General features: G+C 45.0%; 3 protein-coding genes across 7 annotated transcripts in view; all 3 read right to left on the bottom strand.

Annotated features, from left to right (window-relative positions):
• Nucleotides 1-244: 244 nt before the first annotated feature.
• hsd3b1 (hydroxy-delta-5-steroid dehydrogenase, 3 beta- and steroid delta-isomerase 1) lies at nt 245-1,989 on the bottom strand. The gene is made up of 3 exons (XM_071355035.1): nt 1,596-1,989; nt 1,317-1,481; nt 245-1,168 (listed from the first exon to the last, which is right to left on the bottom strand). The coding sequence occupies exons 1-3, from the start codon at nt 1,744-1,746 to the stop codon at nt 360-362; spliced, it is 1,125 nt and encodes a 374-aa protein (XP_071211136.1). The 5' UTR covers nt 1,747-1,989; the 3' UTR covers nt 245-359.
• Nucleotides 1,990-2,735: 746 nt separating this feature from the next.
• LOC139546536 (kelch-like protein 9) lies at nt 2,736-18,941 on the bottom strand. The gene is made up of 9 exons (XM_071355026.1): nt 18,742-18,941; nt 18,065-18,118; nt 17,210-17,555; nt 16,513-16,645; nt 8,825-9,021; nt 7,668-8,490; nt 7,429-7,542; nt 4,867-5,075; nt 2,736-4,374 (listed from the first exon to the last, which is right to left on the bottom strand). The coding sequence occupies exons 1-9, from the start codon at nt 18,795-18,797 to the stop codon at nt 4,087-4,089; spliced, it is 2,220 nt and encodes a 739-aa protein (XP_071211127.1). The 5' UTR covers nt 18,798-18,941; the 3' UTR covers nt 2,736-4,086.
• Nucleotides 18,942-19,492: 551 nt separating this feature from the next.
• LOC139546514 (2-Hydroxyacid oxidase 2-like) overlaps nt 19,493-27,101 on the bottom strand; it is a 32,963-nt gene continuing 25,354 nt past the window's right edge. For 3 of the 5 annotated variants that reach the window (XM_071354976.1, XM_071354975.1, XM_071354980.1), the window contains 7 exons: nt 23,127-23,279; nt 22,830-22,981; nt 22,423-22,712; nt 21,840-22,058; nt 21,239-21,397; nt 21,082-21,151; nt 19,493-20,687 (listed from right to left, as the gene is read on the bottom strand). In XM_071354976.1, the coding sequence (XP_071211077.1) occupies nt 20,632-20,687; nt 21,082-21,151; nt 21,239-21,397; nt 21,840-22,058; nt 22,423-22,712; nt 22,830-22,981; nt 23,127-23,279 (1,099 nt within the window). In that variant the 3' untranslated portion in view covers nt 19,493-20,631. The remainder of the gene's footprint in view (nt 20,688-21,081; nt 21,152-21,238; nt 21,398-21,839; nt 22,059-22,422; nt 22,713-22,829; nt 22,982-23,126; nt 23,280-27,101) is intronic. The other 2 variants (XM_071354979.1, XM_071354977.1) reach the window with 1 other exon arrangement.

Raw genomic sequence — 27,101 nt, 5'->3', positions numbered from 1 at the left:
TCTACCCTTATACTCATCCATGTGACTATAGAGATGGACCTGCAACTCTAATCAGACTGTAGTAGTTCAGCTTTTATTTAAGAAAATAATTATCCTCTCTGGAGAACTAGGTCAAGGACATGTAGGCCTATTGTGTCTGGGATTGAGAATACAGTGTCAGTCTCCATCTATTTCTGATGAAATCAAATGTGTCAGGCTGAGTGGTCATAAGTGAGAACAGACCGAGAAAGAACATGTTCAGAGATTGTTTTTCACACAACTTTAATATAAACTTTTACAGAGTGCAGTAATGAGGATTAGACACTTGGACTGGGGATGGTGAGCTATATGCTATGTGTTATTAGCAGATCGTGGGGCAATTATTTTGCCTTACTTCTCTCTCTCTCCTTGGGTAACTGGGAAGCCACCCAATCCATGGTCCGCTTGCGTGCCTCCTCCCAGCTGTACCGTGGGGCGTACCCCATGTCCCTCTGAGCCCTCCGATAGGAGAAGCTGAAGGGCGTGTTCAGCATGGTGAGGAGCTGCCGGTTTATGGGCGGTGTGAAGCGCTTGAAGGGGCAGAGCAGTATCTGCAGCATCTCCATGAGGAAACAGAAGAGGTAGAGGACTGGGATGGGCAGGATAGGCTTCTCCTGGATGCTGAAGCCCAGCGGCGACAACACAGCATGGTTGAAGTCAGAGTAGCTGACAGGCGGCGTGTCGTCTGAGATGTAGTAGAAGTTCCCTCCGATGGCGGCTCTCCGCTGGGGGTCTCGCAGAGCGCGGGCGGCCTGGAGGTGGGCCAGGGCCGCATTCCCGACGTATACAGGGTTCACCTGGGCCTCCGGGCGGGAGGTCCGGTACAACATATCCCCGTTCCGAATCCCGTCTCCCATATGGCCCAGCAGGAAACGGCAGCCCTCTCCATAGATGTACATGGGTCGGAGGGCGCAGGTGGCCAGCCGGCCCCCATTCTGGAGCACCTCACCCTGGGCTTGCAGTGTGACCTGCTCGGCCTCCTTCTTGGTCTTGCTGTAGGGGAACTTTAGGGAGCATGTGTAGGGTGTGTTCTCATCACCGTTGATGATGGGGTCTCCGTTGGCGTTGGGGCCGGCCACCTCGATGCTGCTGGTGTAGATGAAGGACACCACATTCTCCTGGACGCATGTCTCCAGAAGGAGCTGGGTTCCTGAGGAAGATATCAGATGAATGAGTACATCAGCAGGGTCAATTCCATTTTCAAGCGCAGCTCAAGTATTTGAAAGTATTGGACATGTGTATTTCACTCAGGTCTGCTGCCAATCCCAACCCAAAGCTTCAGTAAAATCTGATCATACCTTTGACGTTGACCCTGTGAAGCTCACTGTAGACCACCTTCCCGGTGACGTCTATGAGGGACGCAGTGTGGAAGACTAGCGATGCTCCCTTGCACGCTCTCCTCAGCAGCTCACTATCACTAATGTCCCCCTCAAATACACTTACCAGCGTGTCCCCTCTGATCTCTGACAACAAACCAATCAGAGAAGAAACAAACCAAAGAAAAGTTGTAAAATATCAATATTTACACTAACCCTAGTAGTGAGAGAGAAAAGAAGGAGAGCTGGTAAAGTATTTACCTTCCAGACACTGTATGAGTTGTGGTCGGACATGTATGTCCAGCATACGGATCTCTGTGAGCTTGTCTTCCTCCAGCAGCAGTCGGACCAGCCTCTCTCCCAGGAACCCACAGGCTCCTGTCACCACACACACATCACCTTGCAGAGACATGGCCCAGTCCAAACTCTGAACCTACTACCCCTTTCAGAAAACTCCCTTTCCTAGGCACTGGGAATGACCAATGCTCTTTGTCCCGTCCTAAAACTCCTCTGCTATCCCGGGGGCATGGCAGACACTAACTTAACACCCCTCTCTGAAAACTCCCCTTTTCTAGCCTGAGGGAATGTGCTAGAAGTGCCGGTAACTGCCACTCTGGGGTGAGAAGTGAGGCAAGGTCTACAGGCAGGCATACGCAGAGAGGGAGGGAGGACAGGGATGTTTTATTTCCCAGTATCTGCCAAGGACGGACGCCAAGGCTACAGGTCCCAGACCAGCTATGGAAAACAAAAGACTTGAATGTCAAGGCGACGTCTGACTAACAATTTGTTTTTGTCTCCTGTTGACAGTGATAAACTGACCAGAGTCAGTTTATCAGATTTAGTGGCTCTGGCTGGTTTATTTTGACAGGCTTGGCCACTGATTCTCTACATGCTCTATAAAACATCTATATATTCATCCTGTGTCATTTATTCCAGATTTTAAACCTAATCCGGATCTGCATTAGGATCAGCTTGGTCATGAGTAGCATATGTTGAAGTAGTTTTATCCTCTCATAAACTGCCAAGTGTATGTGATTGCAGGTGGTTTTGTGACATTTTGAACAGCTCAAGATTCTAGAGTAACATACTGGACATGTCTGTTATGGGAGGGTTTTAAAAAGATGGTTTAGGTGTCTGTTGAGTTTGTTTCCAGTTTCATAAGCTCTCCATCTCCCTGTGATAGCAGACGTGTTAGTAGACCTTGGTCTGGTATTAGGGCCTCCCTCTCTGCTGTCTTATCTGGAGGATTAAGGATAATGTCACTGTGCCAAGGCCACAGCTGAAACATGCAAAGACCTCCATGTTCAACTCACATCCCTTCAACTCAATCAACCCCTCTAGACTAGTTAGTGGGATGACATGTTAGATTGTGTGGTGTTTGGTTTGACTTGAAAATGATGATTCATAGTATGCATTTTAATTTCTTAAAATACACTAGTCATTCATATACAATACAAAATACTATTTTATCAATCAAACATAATTTAAGCCATCATTTACAGTTTGAAAATACAATGCCAAAAGTTAAAAACATAAGTGTTTCACATTAAAGAGCATAGCAGAAGTCACTCAGATACAAAGATAGTTCCAACAAAATAGACTCAAGGAGTGGAAACTAATAGTCAGTCAACTACATGTACAGTCAGTCAACCACATAGCTAAGGAGGCAGTGAGACCTAGGGATTTGAACCAAAATGATTTCCCAATCATTTTGTCCTGAAGAGAACCACTTTGTTGTTGTTCCGTTACACTGTTCTGACCAGAAAAATAAAATCTGAACTGGTTTGAACCCCCCCAAAAAGTCCTGGTTTATATCATTCCTTTCGTTTCTTTTTTAACCTGTGAAATCAACAGTTTTTTTTTACACTTAGCTCATTAAATTACTTCACCAATCAGTGTGGATAGAACAGGCAAACTAGTTGTTTACATGCGTGATGGACAGAAATGCAGCCTATAACGGAAGATGCAACTGATATTTTACGGGTGGGGAGAGAGGGTTGAGGAGGAGGCTTGAAGATCTGGGCATCTTGTTATGACATGCATTATCTGAATTAGGTCCACAGAATTATACCTATGAGTAGCGGCTTGTATGGAGAAACTGACTGTCCTTTGAGCTAGATAGCTAACAAACTCGTGTGCGCAGAGCGGCACCAGAATAAAAAACATCTTACCTTTTTGTAGTTAATAAATCCAACATGAAACTTGATAACTGGGTCTATAGTATCCTTAACTAGCATTGAAAAAGAGAATCCATTCTCCTCTAACTTAAAAAAATCTCTCCCTGTCTTCTGAATCACGTTTGTAATGTCAGAAGGGAGGGGGGGGGGGGGGGGCAGGTAGCCTAAACACTCAAAATCACAGGCAAAGATTTATCTTGCAGGGAGACACTGGAATATGTTTCTTAGTGACAGAGTGAGGGCTTTGCATAGACACTTTGTTGCATTTTTTTGTGGGACAAGAAAAAAATGCCAGGAAAGTAAAATAACGTTATTAACCGGTTGCCATGCCTTAAAAAATAACGGTTCAGTTCCGGAACAGTATGGATCACTTTCGTTCCCGGTTCCATTTCTGTTCTTTTAAATGTTTTGTTATTTTCCGGTTTTCTGTTGTGTTTCCTGAACCGGTTCCAACCCCTTGTGGGATCTATTTGAGAAATTCTACTGCACATTTTCCACTTCTCCCACAAAAAAGTCACATTTTCCAGCATCACAAACACAGAGAAGCTAAATCTATATGTTCTTGATCTCAGCTTTCAGTTCTTGGCAGTGTCCAGCGGGCACTCCTGCATTTGGCCGTCGTCCACGGCACCCTCAGGCAGATGCACGGTCATGGTGCAGGCCCGGATGCCGCCCAGGGGTTCCAGCACGTTGAACACCCGGTCCCACTCATCCTTCTCTGGGTCGTAGCGCTGCACGATGTCCACCATGCAGCGGCTGTTCCAGGAGTAGCCCCCAACCACGTAGATCTGGCCCTGGAGCACGGCCACCCCTACATCACTCTGGCCCCGTGGCATGGCCGCCACCACCGTCCACTGGTCCACCTGGGGGAAGATATAAAACGCAGGTCTGAGCTCTAAATGGTCTCAGAAGTCCGCATTTCTCCAAATGCCATTGGTTCCTTGTTAGGTCGTAATTTTCACACAACCCAGAAAGTTCCTAAAACTTTTAGGGAAAGGGGGATACCTAGTCAGTTGTACAACAATGCATTCAACTTCCGCATTTAACCCAACCCCTCTGAATCAGAGAGGTGCGGGGGGCTGCCTTAATCGACATCCACGTCGTCGGCACCCAGGGAACAGTGGGTTAACGGCCTTGCTCAGGTGCAGAATGACAGATTTTTTACCTTGTCAGCTTGGGGATTCAATCCAGCAACCTTTTGTTTACTGGCCCAATGCTCTAACCACTAGGCTACCTGACCATCAAACTCAGGACTTAGTTAAGTAACAGTTAGGATTAGAGTAAGGTTTCGGGAAAGTGGTAAAATTTCTTATCATATTGTTGGGACTAAAATCAGGGCCTTTGCCTTGTTTCACCTCAGGGCTGTAGAATTCACAGTTAAGTACGTCATCATAGTCGCTGCTGCCCCGGAAGTGGTTCCCTCCCATCACATAGAGCCGGTCGCCCACTGTGCACATGCAGTGTAGGCCACGCAGTTCCATCATGTCGGCACGGCGACTCCATGCGTCAGTCTCAGGGTCATAACACAACAGCTCCTTCTGGAACGTGTCCCGTGTGATTCCGCCTGTTGGATCAGTGAATTGACATTGGTTTCATTATTAGATACTGTAGATACTATGACAACATGTTTACTAAAATATTATTTTATGTCTACAAACTAGTATACTATGGTTTTAATAAGACAAACATTTTAATTTCAATCCATAAACCATGGTCAGAGAGAGTTTATTAGCTACTGCTAAATCAGCAGTTACTCTTTTTGGGGTCCACACAAAACATTAAACAGGACATAATACAGAGCATTAATAGACAAGAACAGCTTAAGGACAGAACTACATAAATGTAAAATAAGAATACATTCATATAAGTATGCCTTAACATTCCATGCATCATATGCTCATACTCATCAATGTTAACGGCAATACTGCAGCCATTCATTTTTTCTCCTACTTTCTAAGCAGGCCCTGATATTCTATTCTCACAGCACCAGTGTTCTGTAAACAACAGAAAATCTCACAACATTAGGAAGACACACTGTTTCACACGATCGGTGTCCTTGCTGCTTGCGTCTGACGTCAATACTATGCATAATCATGTGAAGTTCCAACGAGGTCGTTGACTCCAGCTCACTTCCCCTGACTTTAACAGATCCATGGAGTTCAAGGGCAAGGCAGTGTAACTTTGGTAGTAAATGTGAAGGATGGACCATGAGAAGGAAAGAATGATGGTGTAGGGAACTGAACTGTGAGCCGGTGGTCAGGTGTTTTCCTACACATACTGTCAACCACCAGCGTAGAGTGGGATAGGAGCAGTAATGTGAAAACCAGAAATGTTTGGGTCTGAACAGGAAGGACGTGGTCTGGTGCTGCGAGCTGCAGAGAGCTGTGGCCATTACCCAGGCTCCCAGTGTCCGGTCTGGAGTGTGAAGTAACGAGCTCTGCTGGTCGGCTACTGTATAGCAATGTAGCAGTGCCGAAAGCCCTAGTCTGCCCTAGAAAGCCTATGTAAATTATGATTGCCAGAACGGCCAAACACAAAAAATGTAGATGACCGTTTTGGCCTCTAAAATGTGTTTATTATGATCAAGTTTGATCCCCACTGTGAATTATTTTAAAGTTCGCTAGAAATCGAGATATTTAATTAAATGGTGATCCATTCTGACTACTACATTTGTAGTCACACAGGTCCACATGCTGAAACAGAACAATCACGGGCAGGCAGGCTACGAGGAGACTCCCGGTTGACTCTCTCAGGCAGGATGAAAACGACTACATTGACCATGATCCTTTGCTTGCTAGGGCCACTTTCATCATGATCCTTTGCGATTTTTTTGGTGCCATTCAGCCCACATGAGGTTGGTGGCACCTTATTTGGGGAGGACGGGCTCGTGGTAATCGCTGGAAAGGTATAAGTGGAAAGGTAATAAGTGGAAAGGTATTAACAACATCAAACACATGGTTTCCATTTGTTTGATGCTATTCGATTTGCTCCATTCCAGCCATTATTATGAGCCAACCTCTCCTCAGCAGCCTCCACTGATTCAGCCCCATTCAGCAATATGGTGGCTTCAAATTCAAATACTTCCGGCTTTATGCGCAATCGGGAGTTTTCCATAGGAATACATGGATGGCGTCAGCGCTATCACTATCTACTGGTTTTAATGTCTATGCCATTAACCCATTACCAGAGGAGGCTGGTGGGAGGAGCTATAGGAGGACATGCTCGTTGTAATGGCTGGAAGGGAATAAAGGGAACAGTATCAAACATATGGAAACCACGTTTGACTACATTCCATTTATTCCATTCCAGCCATTACAATGAGCCCGTACTCCTATAGCTCCTCCCACCAGCCTCTTCTGCACATTACACCCTCCTCTACATGTTCCATAACACCTCCAATGGAATCCACCTGCTTTTTGGGCTCAAACTACTAAACCACTGTTTAAATGATTGCAGACTAAAAATGATACATTTTCTACATGCACTTTCAAAACATGCGTTCAGAATAAGCTGTTTTCTGGCTGTCTGTGTGCAAGAAATTTACACAATTGCTCTTCAGAGAGCTGCGGTTAACCTCGTCGGAAAATAAGTCTACTCTGACCCATTTCAACCAAAGGTCTTTGTGTTTCCTGGCCTTCATAGTTGCTAGGAGACTGACATAGAAATCGACCAAGATGAGAATGAGAACCTTCCAGAACTACTATGTTTTATTAAAGTCTATCAAAGTTGTTAATTGACAAGAGTGGATTAAAACATGTAAACAACACAGCCTTTGTTTGAATTCATTAACTCAAAACCTCTCCAGTCTGAGCTGATTTTATCAGGACAACAATCACAGTCAATTCAGGCCTTCACATTGTAGGTTTTAACAGTTTGGTAAGTTTGTATTCTAACTACCAGTGGTCTGAGAAACTCACCTGAGACATACATCAGGTCACCATGGACTGTCCCAGCATGCCCGTAGTGGGGGTCGACCATGGGCGACACGAATGTCCACTCGTTCCTTCTGAGGTTGTAGCACTCCACGGTGTCTGAAGGAGTAAAAAACATAACTTCACTCAAGATACACCTTAAAGATCCTAATCCCTTGGAATTTATTGATATTTCTGTGTAACAGATTGCAGTAAAAACCTATCCAGTACACTTAGTGACTCACCGATCTCTCCTGAGGCGTTCCGGCCCCCAACAGCATACAGCTTCCCTTTCAGGGTGCTCAGGTGGAAGAAGGTTCTCTTCTCGTTGAGCGAGGCCACCTGCAGCCACCGGTCGAAGCGCGGGTCGTAGAGGTAGGCGCTGTCCACCGCCGTCTTGCCCTTGGTGTCGTAGGTGCTCTGGCCGCCTACGATATAGAGAAAGCCCCCGAGCAGGGCCACGCCGTGCTGGTAGCGGGGAACCTCCATAGGCCTCAGCGCCCTCCAATGGCCGATCTCCTCATCATACAGTCTCAGCTCCCTGCTCACCACCAGCTGCTGCCTCATCACCCCGCCCAGCGCCAGCAGGTGTTTGGCGTCCGACCGGATGCGTGTGCGCTCCGTCTGTAAGGAAGGCTGGAGGAAGGGCATCATCTGGTAGTTGCTGGCCTCTAGCAGGAGGTTGACGCAGGCCGTGTCCGAGCGCATCATGGCCGCTCCGCCGTCATCGCGTCCCTCATCCTCCTGGGAGATCTCGAGCAGCTCAGTGGGGGTCATGAGGGGGAAGCGGACCTGGCGCATCAGGGAGTAGGCGGCGGAGCGGCGGGTGGGGGGGTCGTGGTCCAGCCAGGAGCGGGCGATGCGGTACAGCTCCATCTCAGAGAAGCCCTTGAGGCTGTCACTGGCCAGGGCATTGGCCAGGCTGGGCTGAGAGAGCTTCAGGTAGCGGCCAGACTGTAGCAGCGCTGACAGGTTCTGACATACAAACTTCCCAATGTGGGCCTGTACATCCTCCAGGAGCAGGTCCCCGGCGATGCGCTCCACCTCCACACAGTTATCAATGGTGATCTGCCACACAAACAGGTAAACAGACAAGACTGGATGAACTTGTGAAGGGTCTCCTGTCTTTACATTGGCCAAACTTTCCAATGTCTCTTCAATCCACCCATCCACCTGCCCATTGTTTGTGGGGCGGCAGGTGGTTAGCGCGTGGGGCCAGTAACCGAAAGATTGCTGGATCGAATCCCCAGTGGGTTAACAAGGCAGTTAACCCACTGTTCACCGGTAGGCGGTCATTGTAAATAAGAATTTGTTCTTAGCTGACTTGCCTAGTTAAATAAAGGTTAAATGAAAAATGTAAAAAAATATGTTTCAGTACCAGTAGGTAACCGGATTCACTAACCTCAGTGCTGAGCAGCTTGTTGCAGAAGCCGAGGACGGGGAGGACCTGGAGGAAGTTGGCAGCCTCCAGAGTGTCCTGCAGGTTGGCCATGCTCAGACTCAGCCGGGATGTGTAGATGAACTCTATGATGTTCTTCAGACCTGTTTTACTCACACTATGGAGCTTAATCTCCCTCATATCCTGTTCTCTCATACCCCCTAGAGAGAGGGAGCGAGGAAAAGGGAGAGATATAGAGTGTGGATGCTGTTACAGTTAATGGTGTAAGAGTGCAAGTATATTTTAACATAGTGAGATGTAAAAAGAGGACGTTTTAAGTCAAGGTGTCAGTGTCCTTGTCTGGAATTTGTTCCTTACCACATTCACCTTTATGGTGGTTGGTCTGAGTGGACGTGATGAGTGCAAGTACAGTAAGAGAGAGACTTTCATTAGCTCAGCCCTGAACTCGTCTGTGAAACAATCTTACATACTTAGGATCATTGATCCTTTGGGAGCATATGCCCTGACAAATCCTCTCCACCACACATTGTAAAACAATCACCAGTAATTCAAAGGGCACTCGCACATCTGAGCTATCTTTTTGGCAGGTGCATGGTAACAGTTGAATAAAATGAGAAAAAAAAGAAGGAACCCGCACACTGCTCTTGATAGTATCACTGATCTTTAATAAACTGTATGTATCGGCCTCACGGTCTACGTCAGAGCTTTGGTGAGTTTTTTAAATTAGCGCCCTTATGTAGACCTAGTCCCACCCACATTCGTTCCACGCGTCGAATGGGGTTGAAGTCGAAGGAAAACAAATAAGTGCTACCAAATATAACAATATGCATTTCATAAATATTCTTATAAAGTGTGGACATAAAACACGTCTGTAAAACCACAATGAGGACATCGACCTATCAAGCAAGTTTTCATAAATCATTGGGTACAGCGCAAGAAAAACGTCAGTGTAATCTGAAATAGGGGCATAATTCATGTTCAAATTTACAGCATAACATACATTGGCATTTCATCATTAAGACCTTTAGGAAATAATGTCCGGAGGGTGAACATCCAAAAACATCATCTTTTGCTCAGAGTATTATTTATATCACGTCCCCTATCTGATATCTTAACTTTCTCTATGCCACAAAATCTAAAAGGTAGAAAGGTCATGTTTTAGGTCATTAAAATGTACTGCTACTGGATAATCCCTGTCGTTTCTCCTAATTTAACTTTTATGTTTTTTTTAGGTTTTACCGGCATAGCAGAGCCCACATTGACATTTAATCATGTAAATAACATGGGTGGTGGAGCACGTAATAATGTAATTTATTTGGAACCGTTTTCCCGTGTGTGGGTGGCAGAAATATTAACACTTCATCATATTGTTGCACTGTGCGCAACCTCTGCATTTATAGCTTCCATTCGGAAGAGGGCGTAAAAGAGCCTGGCTGATTTTCTTTTGTGGCTGGAGGTTCAGTTGGCATGGACCAATTTATTGCGTAAATTGCGATCTCTCCTATATACAACAAGTAGTGGATTCTTAAATTCAGCAGGCAAAGCTGGGTCCGATGATAAAACATGGCAGTGTTTCTTGACAGCATCTCCCACGTTTTGCGAGTTCAAAGTATATGTGGTTGTGAACATTACAGAGTGTTCTTTAGCTCTAGTTGGTCTTTTTTTGTAGCAGTTCATCTCGTGTTTTCCCCAATGCCAAATTAAGAGCTCCATCCACACATTGTGGAGAATAGCCTCTTCTTAGAAACGTATTGCGCATCTCCGCTGCTTTTTCTAGATAGTCCTCTGTGGAGTGGCATATCCCGAGCAGTCTGAAAAACTGGCTATGTGGAAGTCCTCTTTTTAATGGCTCAGGATGGAAGCTGTCCCCCTGTAATATAGTATTTATGTCCGTTTCTTTTCTATACATAGCTGTAAACAGTGTTCCATTTGATTTCTCAATCCACATATCGAGGTAATGAACACGTTTAGTGTCACATTCAATAGTGAATTTGCGATTGGGGTCAATGTCATTGAGTAATGCCATAAAGTCTAACAGCTCTTTTCCCGTTCCTCCCCATATGCAAAAAAATGTCGTCAATATATCGATACCACTTCAGGACTTTATTCAAAAATAGATGTTCGTTTTCATTATTAACAAAATAAAAAAAGACCCACATAAAGGACCGAGGTAAACACAGACTCTGGTTGGATATTCGCCTGTAGTTTTCCTTACGTCCACCAACAGCAGTTAGGGACCGTCAACATAGTGACAAATCTCATTTTTCAAATTTTAATAGCTCTTTAACCTTTACTCTTAAAACTTTCAAAACTGGTTCTAGCTAACCCGATGGCATAGACACATATTGCACACACTTTTTTTGGTCGATTTACATCTCACACTATTTTAAATTATTTCAATAGCTCCTTGGTCATGTGACCTACTGACTTCAAACAAGGTTCAGAATGTACACTCGGTGGGCCTACACATTGCACACCCTTTAGTTTGTCCATTTTCATCTCTCACAATTTTACATGAATTTTCTATGTTTTTCAATGTTTCTAATTTCAATAGCTCCATGGTCATGTGACCTACTGACCTCAAATTACTTTCAGAATGTCCACGGACTGGTTGAGATGGGCGCCGCGAGGCATCCAGTGTGGTAACACAACCGATCCCGGAGAAGTTCTCTTTTCTTTGTGAAGGGCAGGACGCCCTGGAATGGGTTCGCCCCGAGAGAGGGGCCCAAGCCCTGGAAAGCGTCACGGTTTCGGCGGCGTCCGGTGAGCTCTCCCTGGCCCTTGAAAATCCGGGGGAGACGGTGCAAATCTCACGCCCGGGCGGTACCTATATCCGCAGCAGGTCTCCAAGGGGAACAGCCTCTGGAATGTTATAACAATGTAGGTAAGGGAAGTTGGCAAAAAAAGGTCTGTAACTCCGGAATAAGGATTGGCTCTAAGGGCTGGGTTGGTCGGGCTGGGGTGCGAAGCAGGGCTGGGCTAGAGCCGCGGCTAGGGGAGCAGTCGCTCCGTCGCCCTCCTCTCAGCACCATTGGAAGTTTGTTGTTCGGCCCATCTCACGGTCTCTCGTGTGGTCTCGCAAGGGGCTGCGTGCGGGGGTTCGTCAGGGTGGTGCCCGTCGGCGGACCGGTGGGGGGTTGGGTCCGGCGGCGGCAACTCTGGACACACGCCGGGCCCTTCTCGCGGATTTCCCTAGCTACGACGCTCGCCGGCCCCACACATTGTAGGTGGGGAGGTCTCCTCTACGCTCACTAGACTTGAGGCGGAGACTAAACCCATTGGTCCCACAGTGATAGGGCATTGCATGGATCTGGCTCATGCCCTACGAAGTGGGGAGAGGTATCTCCAGCTTGTCTGGGGAGGGAGGCCTATATCTGATGTGGTACCATCCACGCCCATTGCTTTGCTGTGGAACCATAAAACAGACGGAAGAAGCCTTGGTTCCCACTGGGCACGGATCACTGAATGTCAACTTGATGAAATTCAAAGGAGCGTACCCACCTGGCGCGGTCGCACTCAAATCACTCGTGGGGTGACTGTGACCCCCTCATGTCAAAGTGAGGAATATCAATGAAGCGCTGGTGAAGGTGGTTCCTATGGCTCTGTCCCGGAGGGCTGACTGGGCAAGCAAATGATTTAAAGGGGATGATTATTTTCTGTTGCTTCTTCCGACACCCGGTCGATGGTGCCGCTAGATACTGCGAGGAGTATTTGCTTCTCAAGCCTATAAGTATTGCGCTGGCACTTGATGTTGATTGGGTGTATAAACCCAGTTAAAGTCCGCTGAAGGTTAATAGCGGCAACTGATGTCCAGTTTGTAAGACAGAAAAGCCTCTGATGATACCACCGGTCGTGACTTGAATGGATGTAAATTTGATGATATCTGACCGTAGCATGCAACCCTTCACATTCGCACTCAAATCACCTTCGGGGTGGCTGTGACCCACTTATGTCAAATTGAGGAAATTCGATGAAGCGGGGGAAAACGGCGAGACATAATTAAGAGTCTCGAGGTAGCCAAATGCCTCGTCACCTAATTAATGATGCGCAGTCCTCTGGTGGGACAGTGAGTCAGGTTGGGACTCGCTGTGGAAGTCAAAAGGTCACCAGGTGCACGAGGAGGCCTCCCCCAAGCCGGGGGGCACTCAGAGTCCGAGTAGGGGCGGCCCGGACTCAGGGGTTGGGGGCAGCACTCAGGCCATGGATGTTGGAGTGGGGACTTAGTCTGTGAGCAGAAAAAAGAGGGTGGGTCACCAGGAGCAGAGAGCCCGTTACGGGTTACCGGGTGCACGTGGTTCCTGACAGCGGGACAATAGACGTTTTAGTAATTCCAGGGAGTAAGCTATACTCTAAGGCCAAGGGAGAGGGGTGTTGACCGGGTAAGGAGAGTAGGTGTGGAGGCCTGAAGGGCTGTAGTTCCAGGGAGAAAGCTATACACTCTCAGGCCCAAGGAGAGGGCAGGCAGGCGTGCAGGGAGTGTAGGCCTAGAGGCCAGGAGTCAGAGGTCACTAGGTCAATGGGGGCCTGCCTGGAGGTCAGGAAGGCCCCAGGGAGAAGTCCCAAGTGAATAGGTGTGTGAGTGACACTGTCCTTCACGGGGGCAGAGCAGGCAAATTAATGTAAAATCGTGTGAGATTAAAATTGACAAACAAAAGGGTGTGCAATGTGTAGGCCCACTGAGTGTACATTCTGAATATTGTTCGAAGTCAGTAGGTCACATGACCAAGGAGCTATTGAAATTAGAAAGTAGAAAAATTGAATGTAAAAACGTGCAAGATGAAAATGGACAAACTCAAGGGTGTGCAATATAGAAGGGTAGTCAGTGGACATTCTGCACCTTGTTTGAAGTCAGTAGGTCACATGACCAAGGAGCTATTGAAATTTAACATTTTGAAAAATTCATGTAAACTCATGTGAGATGAAAATGGACAAACTAAAGGGTGTGCAATGTGTAGTCCCACTGATGTACATTCTGAACCTTGTTTGAGTCCAGCAGGTCACAATATCAAGAAGCTATTGAAATTCTAAAGATTAAAAATTCATGTAAAAATGTGTGAGATAAAAATTGACTAACTAAAGGGTGTGTAATATAGAAGGGTGGTCAGTGGACATTCTGAACCTTGTTTGAGGTCAGTAGGTCACATGACCAAGGAGTTATTGAAATTAGAAACATTGAAAAATATAGAAAATTCATGAAAAATTGCTTGAGATGAAAATGGACAAACTAAAGGGTGTGAAATATGTAGGCCCACTGAGTGTACATTCTGAACCTTGTTTGAGTCCAGTAGGTCACATGACCAAGAAGCTATTGAAACTCTAAAGTAAAACAAATCATGTAAAAACGTGTGAGATGAAAATGGACAAACTTAAGGGTGTGCAGGCCCACTGAGTGTACATTCTGAACCATGTTTGAAGTCAGTAGGTCACATGACCAAGGAGCTATTGAAATTCAAATATAAAAAAGTTTGTACTTCGTTTACGTTCTCTAATTCAACTAGGAATAGAAAATGTTGCTCACATTTCCACATGTTTATTAGCTTTTCAAAGCTAATTAAGGGTCAAATAGTGAACATAAGACCTGTGCAATGTTGTGCGCAATTTTTCCAACATCATGACATTTATTTGGAGTCTGTGGCTCAAGTGGTTTGAGAGCTATTCAGGATTGAAAGCACAAATATACGTTGAATATCCAACCTGAAACTGTCTTTACCTCGGTACATAAAGTTTAGCATAGCTCGGAGCGACTGTGGAGCCCATCTATGTTCCATTCGTTTGGAGATAGTGTTCATCATCAGACCTGAAATAGTAAGACTCTCGACATCTAATGTGACCAAAATACAGTCTTCTCTTAAACCCGTTATTAGTGAAATCTTGTTTATGAAGTATACAGAGTCTTTCACATATGATGGCAATGCTTGCACATAAATTTAAAAAAAAGAGTCACGAAGTTCGACAATGGCTCTAGCATTGAGTCTATTCCTGCAACCACTGGTCTGCCTGGATAATCGCCTTGTTGTGTTTTAGGTTTGTGTAATTTTGACAAAATGTACAGGCACGTGTGGCACATTTACAGCAAAGGTATTCATATTCAGGTTTTGAGATAAGGTTATTTAATATGGCTTGCTCCAGATTAGAGCATATATCCCTTTGGAACACCTGTGTGGAATCAACACTCCGTTTTCTATAGAAACGTTCATTACTGAGTTGTCTCTGAATCTTTGTATTTTTCATAGTCTAAAACGACAACAGCACCCCCCTTGTATGCAGGTTTAATAACCAAAGATGAATCTTTCATTAGTTCATTAAGTGCCTGTTCTTCTGTTCTAGTGAGGTTCTTCTGAATGTAGTTTGTTTTTCTCGTACATACTGATGTAACCGATGTGAAATCGCTAGCTAGTTAGCGGGGTGCGCGCTAATAGCATTTCAATCGGTGACGTCACTCGCTCTGAGACCTTGAAGTAGTTGTTCCCCTTGCTCTGCAAGGGACGTGGCTTTTGTGGCATGATGGGTAAGGATGCTTCGAGGGTGGCTGTTGTCGGTGTGTGCAGAGGGTCCCTGGTTCGGGGCGAGGAGAGGGACGGAAGCTAAACTGTTACATTGGTGCCGTGACCCGGATCACTGGTTGCTGCGGAAAAGGAGGAGGTCGAAAGGGGGGTGAGTGTAACCGATGTGAAATGGTTAGCGAGGTGCGCGCTAATAGCGTTTCAATTGGTGACGTCACTCGCTCTGAGAACTTGAAGTAGTTGTTCCCCTTGCTCTGCAAGGTAACGATGCTTTGAGGGTAACGATGCTTTGAGGGTGGCTGTTGTCGGTGTGTGCAGAGGATCCCTGGTTTGAGCCCAGGTTGGGGCGAGGAGAGGGACGGAAGCTAAACTGTTACACTGACATGGCATCTTGTTCGACTATAATTGAGGAGTTGTTAACCATAGGACAGAATTTGCTTTTGGGCTTAAAATGGGTACCAGTTCTTTGTTGAGTTTCTAGGCACGAAACAGTGTTTTGAGAAAACACGTGCTTAAGTTTACTTCTTGCGAAAGAATATAAACAGATCTACTTTCGTATCAAATGGTTGGTCTGTACATGTAGGTACAAAAGAGAGGTCCTTAGATAAGACTGAGATTTGCGTGTCAGACTTTTTTGGAGAGGTTAATTACCGCGTCCTGCTGTAGCTCCGTGTCCACAGCCTGTGTTCCTGGTCCCCTCTTTGACCACTTGCCTCTCCCACATCTTTTCCTTCGTGGAGCCTTGTTGTGCTGCTTTCAGATTACCCTGACGTTTTTCTCGCGCTGTACCCAATGGTTTATGAAAACTTGCTTGGTAGGTCATTGTGGTTTTACAGACGTGTTTTATGTCCACACTTTATAAGAATATTTATGAAATGCATATTGTTATATTTGGTAGCACTTATTTGTTTTCCTCCGACTCCAACCCCATTCGATGCGTGGAACGGATATGGGTGGGGCTAGGTTGAGTGTGCTAATTTTAAAAAACTCACAAAATCTCTGAGAAGGACGTGAGGCCAATACGTTAAGCTTATTAAAGAGCAGTGATACTATCAAGAGCAGTGTGCGGGTTCCTTCTTTTTTCTCATTTTAAAACAATCACCAGTGAAATAATTTGACATATAAAAATATATTGACATATTGCATGAATTGAAAGCCCTCTTTGAATGTTATTTATCACAGACTAACCAGTGAACATGGCTTTGAAGTAGTCGCTGGCAGAGGCCATAATGACTCTGTGCACGGGGAAGGTGTCACTGCTGTCCCCAGGCACCAGGATGACATCACAGAGAGTCTCATCACCACGGAACAACTCAAACCCCTGGAAGGAAGAATAACATTCATCTTCCATCAATGGTCTCGATCCGCTCCATGTTAAATGGTTTTAGCAACCATTCAGATAGATTACTGAAATAATCGTCCTAGGATTCTTATACATCTTGGCAACCCTCACAGCTAAATAATCCTACAAAAAAATGACTATAGTATACTATAATATTTTTATACGTAGTATTTACTGCAGTGTTTTTGCGGATATGACTGTAGTATACCGAAGTATTTACTGTAGTGTATTTGTTGGGATATGGATATTGGGGAGGGAAATGGGCGGGGTATATGCATATTAAACATTTGCGTATCAGTACAGTGTGTAGTATAGTATTCTACAGTATACAACACAATTCTACAGTAAGCACTACACGATCGAGGGATACGACAGTGTATAGTATAGTATTTCACAGTATACTACAGTTTACTACAGGACACTATAGAATTTTATAGTAAGTACGATAGTATTCTATAGTAAAATGTATTATTTGTTATGTGGGATAACCCTATTACACCTTTAATATCTCTGCCTGGTGTATGAGGGCTGGTTGGGTTGTACCTGTAGGACTGTGGTGCCATGCTCATTGCTGCTGAACCACCTGGTTAGAGGCCTTGGAGGGAGGCTTGGCTTCAGGCTTATATCAGTGGGTTTCGGGGGAAGCTCCAAGGGTTTAGGGGCTGGGGCTGTAGGGGTTGGAGGTTTCGCTGCTGGGGGAGTGGGACTGTCAACTGTGGCCGTGACTGGGGCCGGGGCTGGGGCCGGGGCTGGGGGCGGAGATGTGGCTGAGGGTTGGACAGGCTGTGGTGGAGGTCTGGGTGGCTCTCTAAGAGAGCCTCTGCTCCCCAGACGAGACAGTCTCCTGTGAAACCTCCCCTGCACACTCTCCTTCTCCTCTCCACTGCCCCTGGAACACAACGACAGGGGTCTGAGAGCTGCTGTATCATCCTCAGCTACAGTATAAGTTAACTCCACCCTTTATCACATTCATCTTTCTATGACATTGTTTTTCACATAAACTCATATCTTCAGTGCTGAAAAGTGCATTTATTGGATTTTTGTCCGTTTACATTAAGGTTTACAGTGGCTCGTCTTTTGTATTCTCACATTGATTCATATACAAAAATCAGGGGCGCAACTTTGGTTTTAGAAGTGGGGGGGGGGCATAATTATAATACATTTTTTTATCCAGTCGGATAAACACTCCAAACAGCCTACCCGACCGCTCGGAGGCGTCTGCATGGCCCTAAAGCACACCGTTGCCTCATTTTGTATCACATTCCAGTTATAAAACTGGGGGGGGGACAAAAATGGAATTTCAGAATGTGGTGGGGACATGTCTCCCGTCCCCAGTGAAAGTTGTGCCCCTGACAAAATACTTAAACCTAAAAATGACAAATATTCGGATCAGCCTACCCCATCTCTGTTGGTGTCTTGCTGGATTTCCTGCTGCCCCTCTGTGAAAGGTTCCTTAGAAACAGAGAGATGAGACAAAACTAAAACAGGGCAGGATTAAATTGATGTTTAGTCTGTCAGTACAATATACTTTTCTATTCTCTCTTTCAGAGCCTCTTCACTCTGAACAAGCTACAATTTGGGAAATGAAACAGTTGAGTATGTCTTTGTTTCATACATAGGTTGTCTGGTACTCAATGCTCTGTAGTATGACTCACTTCATCAGAACAGGCCCAGGGCTAGAGGTGCATGTTTGCAATGTGGGGCTTTCTTGATCATATCGTTACCATACTGTCTCTGTGTTAGTGTATACATGTACGTGTACGCTGTAAATGTTAAGACATTCCTGTAACTTCACACATTCCTGTAACTTCAACATTTATGTGGCAGTATGTTGCTATGGTGTAACTTCAATACTTCAATACATTTTCTGATGTTTCTAGTGGATTACAATAGTATTTTTTACATCTAACAGTAGCCTCTGAACTCTGAACTTACACCTCACTGCATATTCATAATTTCTGTTTATATTCTATTTTTGGATCATGGATGTTTCTGTGCAAGACTTTGTGCTCTATATCAAGTGTACACACTTTACACTTGCATTAACAAACATGAGAGGAAAGGAAGGAACCTACCTTGAAGTTATTATTTTCAACAGGTTCTCCCTAACCGGACGGCCTTCTTCCGGCATACACACATAACCAACATACAGCAATCTGTTTAATGCTTTACAGATCACTAAATGTCTTCCTGCAGCAGCTGGATGCAAAGTGGAACCGTTATGTAGAGCGTGGTAAACAGCAGCACAGTCAGTTTCTCACAGCAAACCGAGAGCTCAGCCACTTCCTGTGTCAGTTCTCTTTCTTGCTCATTTCGTTTAACCCTCCCCACCCTTATTTTGACACATTAGGTGTTGTAAAGACAGATGCAGAGATGGAAGAGAAAGCGAGACATCCCACATGCAATTTTTTTCTGGTTCATATAAAGACAATGAACTAAGCAGACCAGACTCAGCTGCTAATGCATTGGTGCCTATGGGAGAGCCACCCCCCCCTAAGCAGACCAAAACTGACATTTTCTTTCATGGTAAACGACCTGGCTGGGACATCTTCATTTAACCACCATCTTTGACAGATGTATACAATGACTTGTTGCTCATCCTTTCAAACTCCAGAGACTCCTATACTATACTTCTTTAGTGTCAAATGTGGCACTACAGTGTCATAAGTTTATTTTTTTTATTTAAATATTTTTATAATATCATGTTTCAAATAATTAGTATCTAAAGAAATGTGAGTTCAATTGTACGGGGAAACAAATAACAAACAAACACCATCATTTTTTTTTGTATCAAATCAAACTGAATGAAAGATACGAGGCATAAAGTCTTCTAAAATATGATATTTTACTCTCAATGTGGTTTTACAGTAGTTCTCACAGAAATAAGAATAAATAAAAAGGGCATCTCAATTCAAGTCAATGATGGCATAATGGGTGGACTGGCAGCCATTTTGAGTGTACCCATCCCAGGATGTAAAATCAGGAAGAATCCCTTCAATCTGTGCTATGATTTGTTGAGTCAATTCAAATGACATTATAAAAACACACTCCATTGCATGAGCCACATCAGTTAGCATCATTTTAATGAACATTCTACATTACCACGGCACTCCAGAATCAGTTGATGGAACATTCCAAAATACCATGGAAATTATTGTATCATAACACCAGGCAGCCATTGCGAGTGTACCCATGAGTTTACCAGTCAATTGCCAGGGTTAGCGCTTCCAAGTCCATTCTATTAATTCTTATTTCTATGAGTTTTCATGTCATTGTGTCTCCAGGGTTCTGAATCAAATCACACTGTTGTTCTCAGAGGATTAGGAACTGGAATGCCAAACGGCCATGTTACATCACTCTATCTACCAATCAACCACACTCCTCTCACTGCTGCATTCACAACCGTATTCCACCTCACCATCCAGAACAGTTATTACAATCAAACCAGAAGGGATCAATCATTTCACCTTCAGATCTGCTTTGACTGAGGGATCTCTGTTAGACATTGATCTAAAGGCAGACCACCTTCACAATTCACTAAACTTTAGTCACCATATCAGAGACACAATATCAGGCCTCTCTCACTCATACATGCGTTAACACTGGGCCTGCAGCCATTGAGAGTTAGGAATAGGGTAAACGGCATGATCTATATCATGTCAACATATCTCAGCTGAGTGATAACCATATTTTGCTGGTTATATCATATGGAAGCTGCTTGTATTGCAATGTCCAGTTATTTCCCCACAAGAACTCGGGCAGCCACATTGGATTCCACTATTAATGTTGAGGATGTTTTAGATTGATGTCAGATTCAGTTTAAGTTCATTATGATTCATGTGACAGGTATTGTTTTGTTGTCCCAAATTCCGGTTTAGTTCGAAGTTATACTGATTGAGAAGATAGCTCCGTTTTGCTGCGTCGTCATAGTTGTCTGGCTGATTCTGGCAACCCCTGCTGTCAAGTCACAGTTTAGAGAACTGGATGAGGTTCCTGTTGATCTCAGCCACGTTCCTGCACCCTGGGGGAGGAAAGATCAACAAAACATTAGTGTTGCATTGTTATGAGGTTGATGTAATGTTAGCTAAGGGTTTTTAATCTCAGACTGGAAAAAATATAATTACAGATGTAGAATCTTAATTTGTTGCTAAGAATTTTTTTGCACAGCAGGAAATGCAAATGTGTAGTGTATTGGAGGTTTAAAAAGGCTTCTAAAGTTAGTCATTTCCACTTAGAAAATTCTGACTTGATTTCCTCCAACGAAAAATGGATCAATCCTTACAACAATGTCCATTAATTATAATCCACATAATAATTCACATTTCCTATTGCTGTAGAATTATTTTCCTGTTGTAGCAAACTGGCTCAAATGAATATCCTTCATTTATATGTAAGAAGTTTTGTTCCTCACTCACCAGACAGAGCCATTGACAGACGGAACTCATCGTTGAGGATCTGTAGTACCTCCCTTACCCCCTCCTCACCCTGAGTAAACAAACACAGGCAGCAAGACAGTCGTTACTCTCAGTATCTAAACTTAATAGGTCAATGACACACAACGTTAATAGTTACTTTATAGGCAAGGCCCCACACGGCTGGCCTCCCGATGAACACACACTTGGCTCCCAGAGCCACGGCCTTCAGCACGTCACTACCGGTGCGAATCCCCCCGTCCAGATACACCTCGATACGCCCTTGCACCGTATCCACGATCTCAGATAGGGCATCTATCTGTGTGGTAGATAGAGAGAGCAGAGGGAGGTAGAGAAGAAAAGCCTACTTAGCCATGACATAAAGGACAGTTAATTTGAGGACTCCTACTGTACAACAATGGAGGTTAAGCTCTAGGGGAAGATCTCAATTGCATACTCCTCGCGTCCTCTCTCCTAGTCTCCTAGCCTCCTTCTCAAAACCCATTGAAGAAGGTCAGAGAGGAGGAACTGGCATTTCATCCAATGGGTTTTGAGAAGGAGACAAGGAGAGAGAATGCGAGAAGTATGCAATTGAGATCTTCCCTTAGAGTTCAACCTACATTGTTGTACAGTAGGAGTCCTCAAATGAACTGTCCTTTAATATCACCATTTCATTAACTAAATATTGTTTGGCTTGCTGATTGTAGAGTGAAATAGAGGGGACATGAGGACGAGGTGGTGTAATTTGTCCCCGTTCTTACCGTGGCGGGCCCTCCGTCCAGCTGGCGTCCTCCGTGGTTGGACACGATGATGCCCTGGACGCCGTGCTCCACGGCCAGCTCAGCATCCTCCTTGGTCAGGATGCCCTTGATGATGATGGGCAGGCGGGTGAGAGACTGCAGCCAGTATACGTCCTTCCAGCTGATGGAGGGGTCCAGGGTGTTGGAAGGGATACCATACTCTTCAGAACTCGCAGCCTCCTACAGACATAAAATGCAGTACACAAACATATACAGTACAGTAACATATACAGTACAGTAACATATACACACAGAAGGACGCCTCAGGGGAAATGCATTCGTTGGATTTATTAAATCATTCAAAAGCAGCTACTGTCTCTCTGCTATGCGCACTGTGGGATAGTTTCCTGGACACAGATTAAGCCTAGTCCTGGACTAAAAAGGACTAAATGTTCAATAGAGATTCTTCATTGAAAGTGCTTCTTAGTCCAAAATTATGATTAATCTTTGTCTGAGAAATAGTCCCAATATGATTTTACGGTTAAATCATTACTGTTAAAAATATTTAATCTAGAAAAGAAAGCAAAAAATATGTTTATTTTACCATTACCTGGATGACCCCGTCAAAGTTTTTGACCTTGAGGTGCGGCGGGAGCTTGAACTGGTTGCGTATATCGTTGCGGCGCTTTCCAGTGTAGGGCACGTCGACGGTGAGGACCAAGGCTTTGTAGCCCAGGGCCTCCACACGGTGAACGATTGACTCAGACAGCTTCCTGTCCCGGTACACATAGAGCTGGAACCAGCGGTAGCCGTTAGGTGCTGCAGCCACGATCTCCTCCACAGAGCAGGTGGAGTAGGTACTGGTGATGTAACAGGTGTTCACTGCCTCCGTACCTGAGGAAAGAGAGAGAGAGATTTTGAGTTGATCACCCCTAGGATACTCAGTGACAACAAAGCTATTGATCTGCAGAGCTCAACCTCTACAGCTGTTAAACCCCTTCTAGTGCTCACCCCTGGCAGTAGCCATTTCGCCCTCGTGCCAGGCCAGGCAATGGAAGGCAGTGGGGGCGATGCCCACAGGAAAGCTGATCTCTGTGCCCTGCACCGTGGTCCTGGTGTCACTCACCGACACGTCCCGTAGAATCCGTGGTCGCAGACGGATCCTGGGACAGAGACAAATTGATTTTTTTGAGTCACATTGTTACCAGTTCTTCCTAGCACTCTAGTTTGACGTGTGGTGTTGTTGAGTGGTTTTTGTGACATAAAATTGTATATCTTGTAGTTTACAGGACAGGGAGAGGTACCTACCGTTTGTAGGCCAGCAGATTGTCGTCCCTGGTGCAGCACTCATCTGCTCCGGCTGCGTAGTAGTCCCAGGTTGCCTTGGAGAGGTGCTCTTTGGCATACTCCTCAAAGTCTGTGAGACATACCATAGCCATCTCAGCACAGCGGATCCCCTCTCTGTGGGATACAGTGGGGCAAAAAAGTATTTAGTCAGCCACCAATTGTGCAAGTTCTCCCACTTAAAAAGACGAGAGAGGCCTGTAATTTTCATCAGAGGTACACTTCAACTATGACAGACAAAATGAGAAAAAAAATCCAGAAAATCACATTGTAGGATTTTTTATGAATTTATTTGCAAATTATGGTGGAAAATAAGTATTTGGTCACCTACAAACAAGCAAGATTTCTGGCTCTCAGACCTGTAACTTCTTCTTTAAGAGGCTCCTCTGTCCTCCACTCGTTACCTGTATTAATGGCACCTGTTTGAACTTGTTATCAGTATAAAAGACACCTGTCCACAACCTCAAACAGTCACACTCCAAACTCCACTATGACCAAGACCAAAGAGCTGTCAAAGGACACCAGAAACAAAATTGTAGACCTGCACCAGGCTGGGAAGACTGAATCTGAAATAGGTAAGCAGCTTGGTTTGAAGAAATCAACTGTGGGAGCAATTATTAGGAAATGGAAGACATATAAGACCACTGATAATCTCCCTCGATCTGGGGCTCCACGCAAGATCTCACCCCGTGGGGTCAAAATGATCACAAGAACGGTGAGCAAAAATCCCAGAACCACACGGGGGGACCTAGTGAATGACCTGCAGAGAGCTGGGACCAAAGTAACAAAGCCTACCATCAGTAACACACTACGCCGCCAGGGACTCAAATCCTGCAGTGCCAGACGTGTCCCCCTGGTTAAGCCAGTACATGTCCAGGCCCGTCTGAAGTTTGCTAGAGAGCATTTGGATGATCCAGAAGAAGATTGGGAGAATGTCATATGGTCAGATGAAACCAAAATAGAACTTTTTGGTAAAAACTCAACTCGAGGACAAAGAATGCTGAGTTGCATCCAAAGAACACCATACCTACTGTGAAGCATGGGGGTGGAAACATCATGCTTTGGGGCTGTTTTTCTGCAAAGGGACCAGGACGACTGATCCGTGTAAAGGACAGAATGAATGGGGCCATGTATCGTGAGATTTTGAGTGAAAACCTCCTTCCATCAGCAAGGGCATTGAAGATGAAATGTGGCTGGGTCTTTCAGCATGACAATGATCCCAAACACACCGCCCGGGCAACGAAGGAGTGGCTTCGTAAGAAGCATTTCAAGGTCCTGGAGTGGCCTAGCCAGTCTCCAGATCTCAACCCCATAGAAAATCTTTGGAGGGAGTTGAAAGTCCGTGTTGCCCAGCAACAGCCCCAAAACATCACTGCTCTAGAGGAGATCTGCATGGAGGAATGGGCCAAAATACCAGCAACAGTGTGTGAAAACCTTGTGAAGACTTACAGAAAACGTTTGACCTCTGTCATTGCCAACAAAGGGTATATAACAAAGTATTGAGATAAACTTTTGTTATTGACCAAATACTTATTTTCCACCATAATTTGCAAATAAATTCATAAAAAATCCTACAATGTGATTTTCTGGAATTTTTACTCTCATTTTGTCTGTCATAGTTGAAGTGTACCTATGATGAAAATTACAGGCCTCTCTCATCTTTTTAAGTGGGAGAACTTGCACAATTGGTGGCTGACTAAATACTTTTTTGCCCCACTGTATATGATCACTGTCAGGGACAGCAGATGTAAAGCAATGTCATCAATATGTCAATTACACTACCAGGTAAGCCTGTATTAAAAGCAGAACTGGAGAAATAGTTATGGCATTGATGGAGATTTAACACAGTAAAAACACTGTACTTTATTGTGAGCTGAAAGGAGTTGTAAATTGTGCAATTGAAACACATACAATAACTGCAAACAGCTTCTGGTGCATTTTTCACAAGAATACAGTGTGGAACATTTTGTGGTGTCACCAGAACCTGGCTTTCGGAGCTTTCGACCCAAATGATTTTGTCTCAACAGCGAGTCTTTTGCGCTGCTGGGATGGTGAATAAAACTAAGCTACACTGCATTACACACTGCATTGGAAATACAGCTGGGCTTGGATCTGTATGCACAGAGATGACCTCAAATAACCTAAAGTTAATTAAGGACACAATACAAAACTAGCCAACTTGTCAACACCCATGTTTTTTGTAAATATGCCTACTGGACTAGTACAATACTAAGCAATTATCACAACAGAGAAACAAATCTACACAATCAAAATGCCAGAAAACATAACAGTGCAGTCATATTATTTTTTATTTTCTAAAAAATAATTACAGCAGCCTATGAATCTCATTGTCTTCATTTGAGTAGTTTAACTATTATAGACCCCCCCAGAGGAAGTTGACATCACGGTCCGCAAACGAACGTTTAAGGTGCATGCCGCCACCTACTTTGCTGGAGTGTGCAATCAATCATGGTCTGCTTAATTCTGTACTACTAAGAAAATAACATTAAAAGACCAAATAAATCCCTACTAACTTCTACCATTTCAACAGTAACATATGTTACCCCCAATAACTATTTTGTCGTATCCACTATAACCTTCAACCTGGCATTTGTGCTTTCCACAAACCGAGTCGTGTTGATAACCTTACCAATGAAAACTATGTTCGCTATCAAAGTGTCAAAGAGACACAGCACATTCATTCCACCAATCTGTTTTACAGACTCTGCATATGATACATCATGAATGATTCTATATCTCTGAGCCTCTCTCTGCACCTGGCATCCACCAAATGCTGCACTATGTTCCCCCCCCACAATTACAACACTTGACCTTCATATTGCTTCCACATTCACCATAATCATGTTCCCCTCCACACTTGGCACATCTCTTCTTTCTTTTACGCTGAACAGCTACATGACCCATTCTTTGGCATTCAAACACTGCCATGGGGATGGGACAAATTCTCTGACATTGAAACTATCTGTACTTTTCCAGGTAAAACCTTTTCAAACCTCAGCAGCTGTCACGACTCCGACCGAAGGTGACTCCCCTTCCCGTTCGGGTGGCGCTCGGCGGTCGTCGTCGCCGGCCTACTAGCTGCCACTGACTCTTTTTCATCCCCCTCCTTATGTGTTTATTTGTTACACCTGTGTTGAGGTGATTATAATTAGTTGGGCTTTATTAGTCAGCCAGCCCGTACGTTTCTTTGTGCGGGATTGATCAGTTGTACCTTGGTATCGGGAGTAGACGAACGTATTGTTTATTTCGTTCGTAGAGTGTATTTGGACTGGTTTTTTGTCCCCCGTGTATGGGGCATTTGTTTGTACACCCAGTGTTTTCGTGGGGACATTGTTTACCGTGTGTGCATTAAAAGCACTATATTGAACTCTCTGTTGTTCCTGCGCCTGACTTCACTCCCCCGACACCCAGAGCGTTACAGAATCCCGCACCAAGAAATGGAGTCAGCAGGAGCAGCGGCCAACCCTCTCCCATCGATGGAGGAACGGGTTCTCCACCATACCACCGTCCTCCATCGGATCGGATCGGCCATGGACCAAATGATGGAGAGAATGGACCGATGGGAGAGGAGTGGGCTCCTCTCTCCACCTTCGGCTCCCCCCCCTCAGGACTCTCCATCCCCCGGCTCCAGCGCGCTCCGTCTTACGCTCCCGAGGGATTATGATGGAGCGGCGGCGGGGTGCCAGGGGTTCTTACTCCAACTGGAACTATACCTGGCCACCGTTAGCCCCACTCCCTCGGGAGCGGAGAGGGTGAGTGTCCTCGTCTCCTGCCTAACGGGTCGTGCTCTGGAGTGGGCAAACGCAGTCTGGAATGGCCCAGACTCAGTGAAGGAGCACTACCCAGAGTTTACCCGCCGTTTTCGTGCCGTGTTTGACCACCCCCCAGAGGGCCGAGCGGCGGGTGAAAGACTATTCC

This window comes from Salvelinus alpinus, chromosome 20 (assembly GCF_045679555.1).
Source record: "Salvelinus alpinus chromosome 20, SLU_Salpinus.1, whole genome shotgun sequence".
NCBI lineage: Eukaryota > Metazoa > Chordata > Actinopteri > Salmoniformes > Salmonidae > Salvelinus > Salvelinus alpinus.
Note: the sequence above shows the minus strand (reverse complement) of the source record. Positions and strands in the feature narration are given on the sequence as shown.

Coding starts and splice junctions, on each gene's coding strand:
- hsd3b1 (XM_071355035.1), bottom strand. CDS start 1,746: ATGTCTCTGCAAGGTGATGTGTGTGTGGTGACAGGAGCCTGTGGGTTC. Junction 1,482..1,595: donor ACTCATACAGTGTCTGGAAG/GTAAATACTTTA, acceptor GTTTGTTGTCAG/AGATCAGAGGGGACACGCTG. Junction 1,169..1,316: donor TCACAGGGTCAACGTCAAAG/GTATGATCAGAT, acceptor TATCTTCCTCAG/GAACCCAGCTCCTTCTGGAG.
- LOC139546536 (XM_071355026.1), bottom strand. CDS start 18,797: ATGCCGGAAGAAGGCCGTCCGGTTAGGGAGAACCTGTTGAAAATAATA. Junction 17,556..18,064: donor AAGACACCAACAGAGATGGG/GTAGGCTGATCC, acceptor GTTGTGTTCCAG/GGGCAGTGGAGAGGAGAAGG. Junction 5,076..7,428: donor TGACCTGATGTATGTCTCAG/GTGAGTTTCTCA, acceptor CTGATCCAACAG/GCGGAATCACACGGGACACG.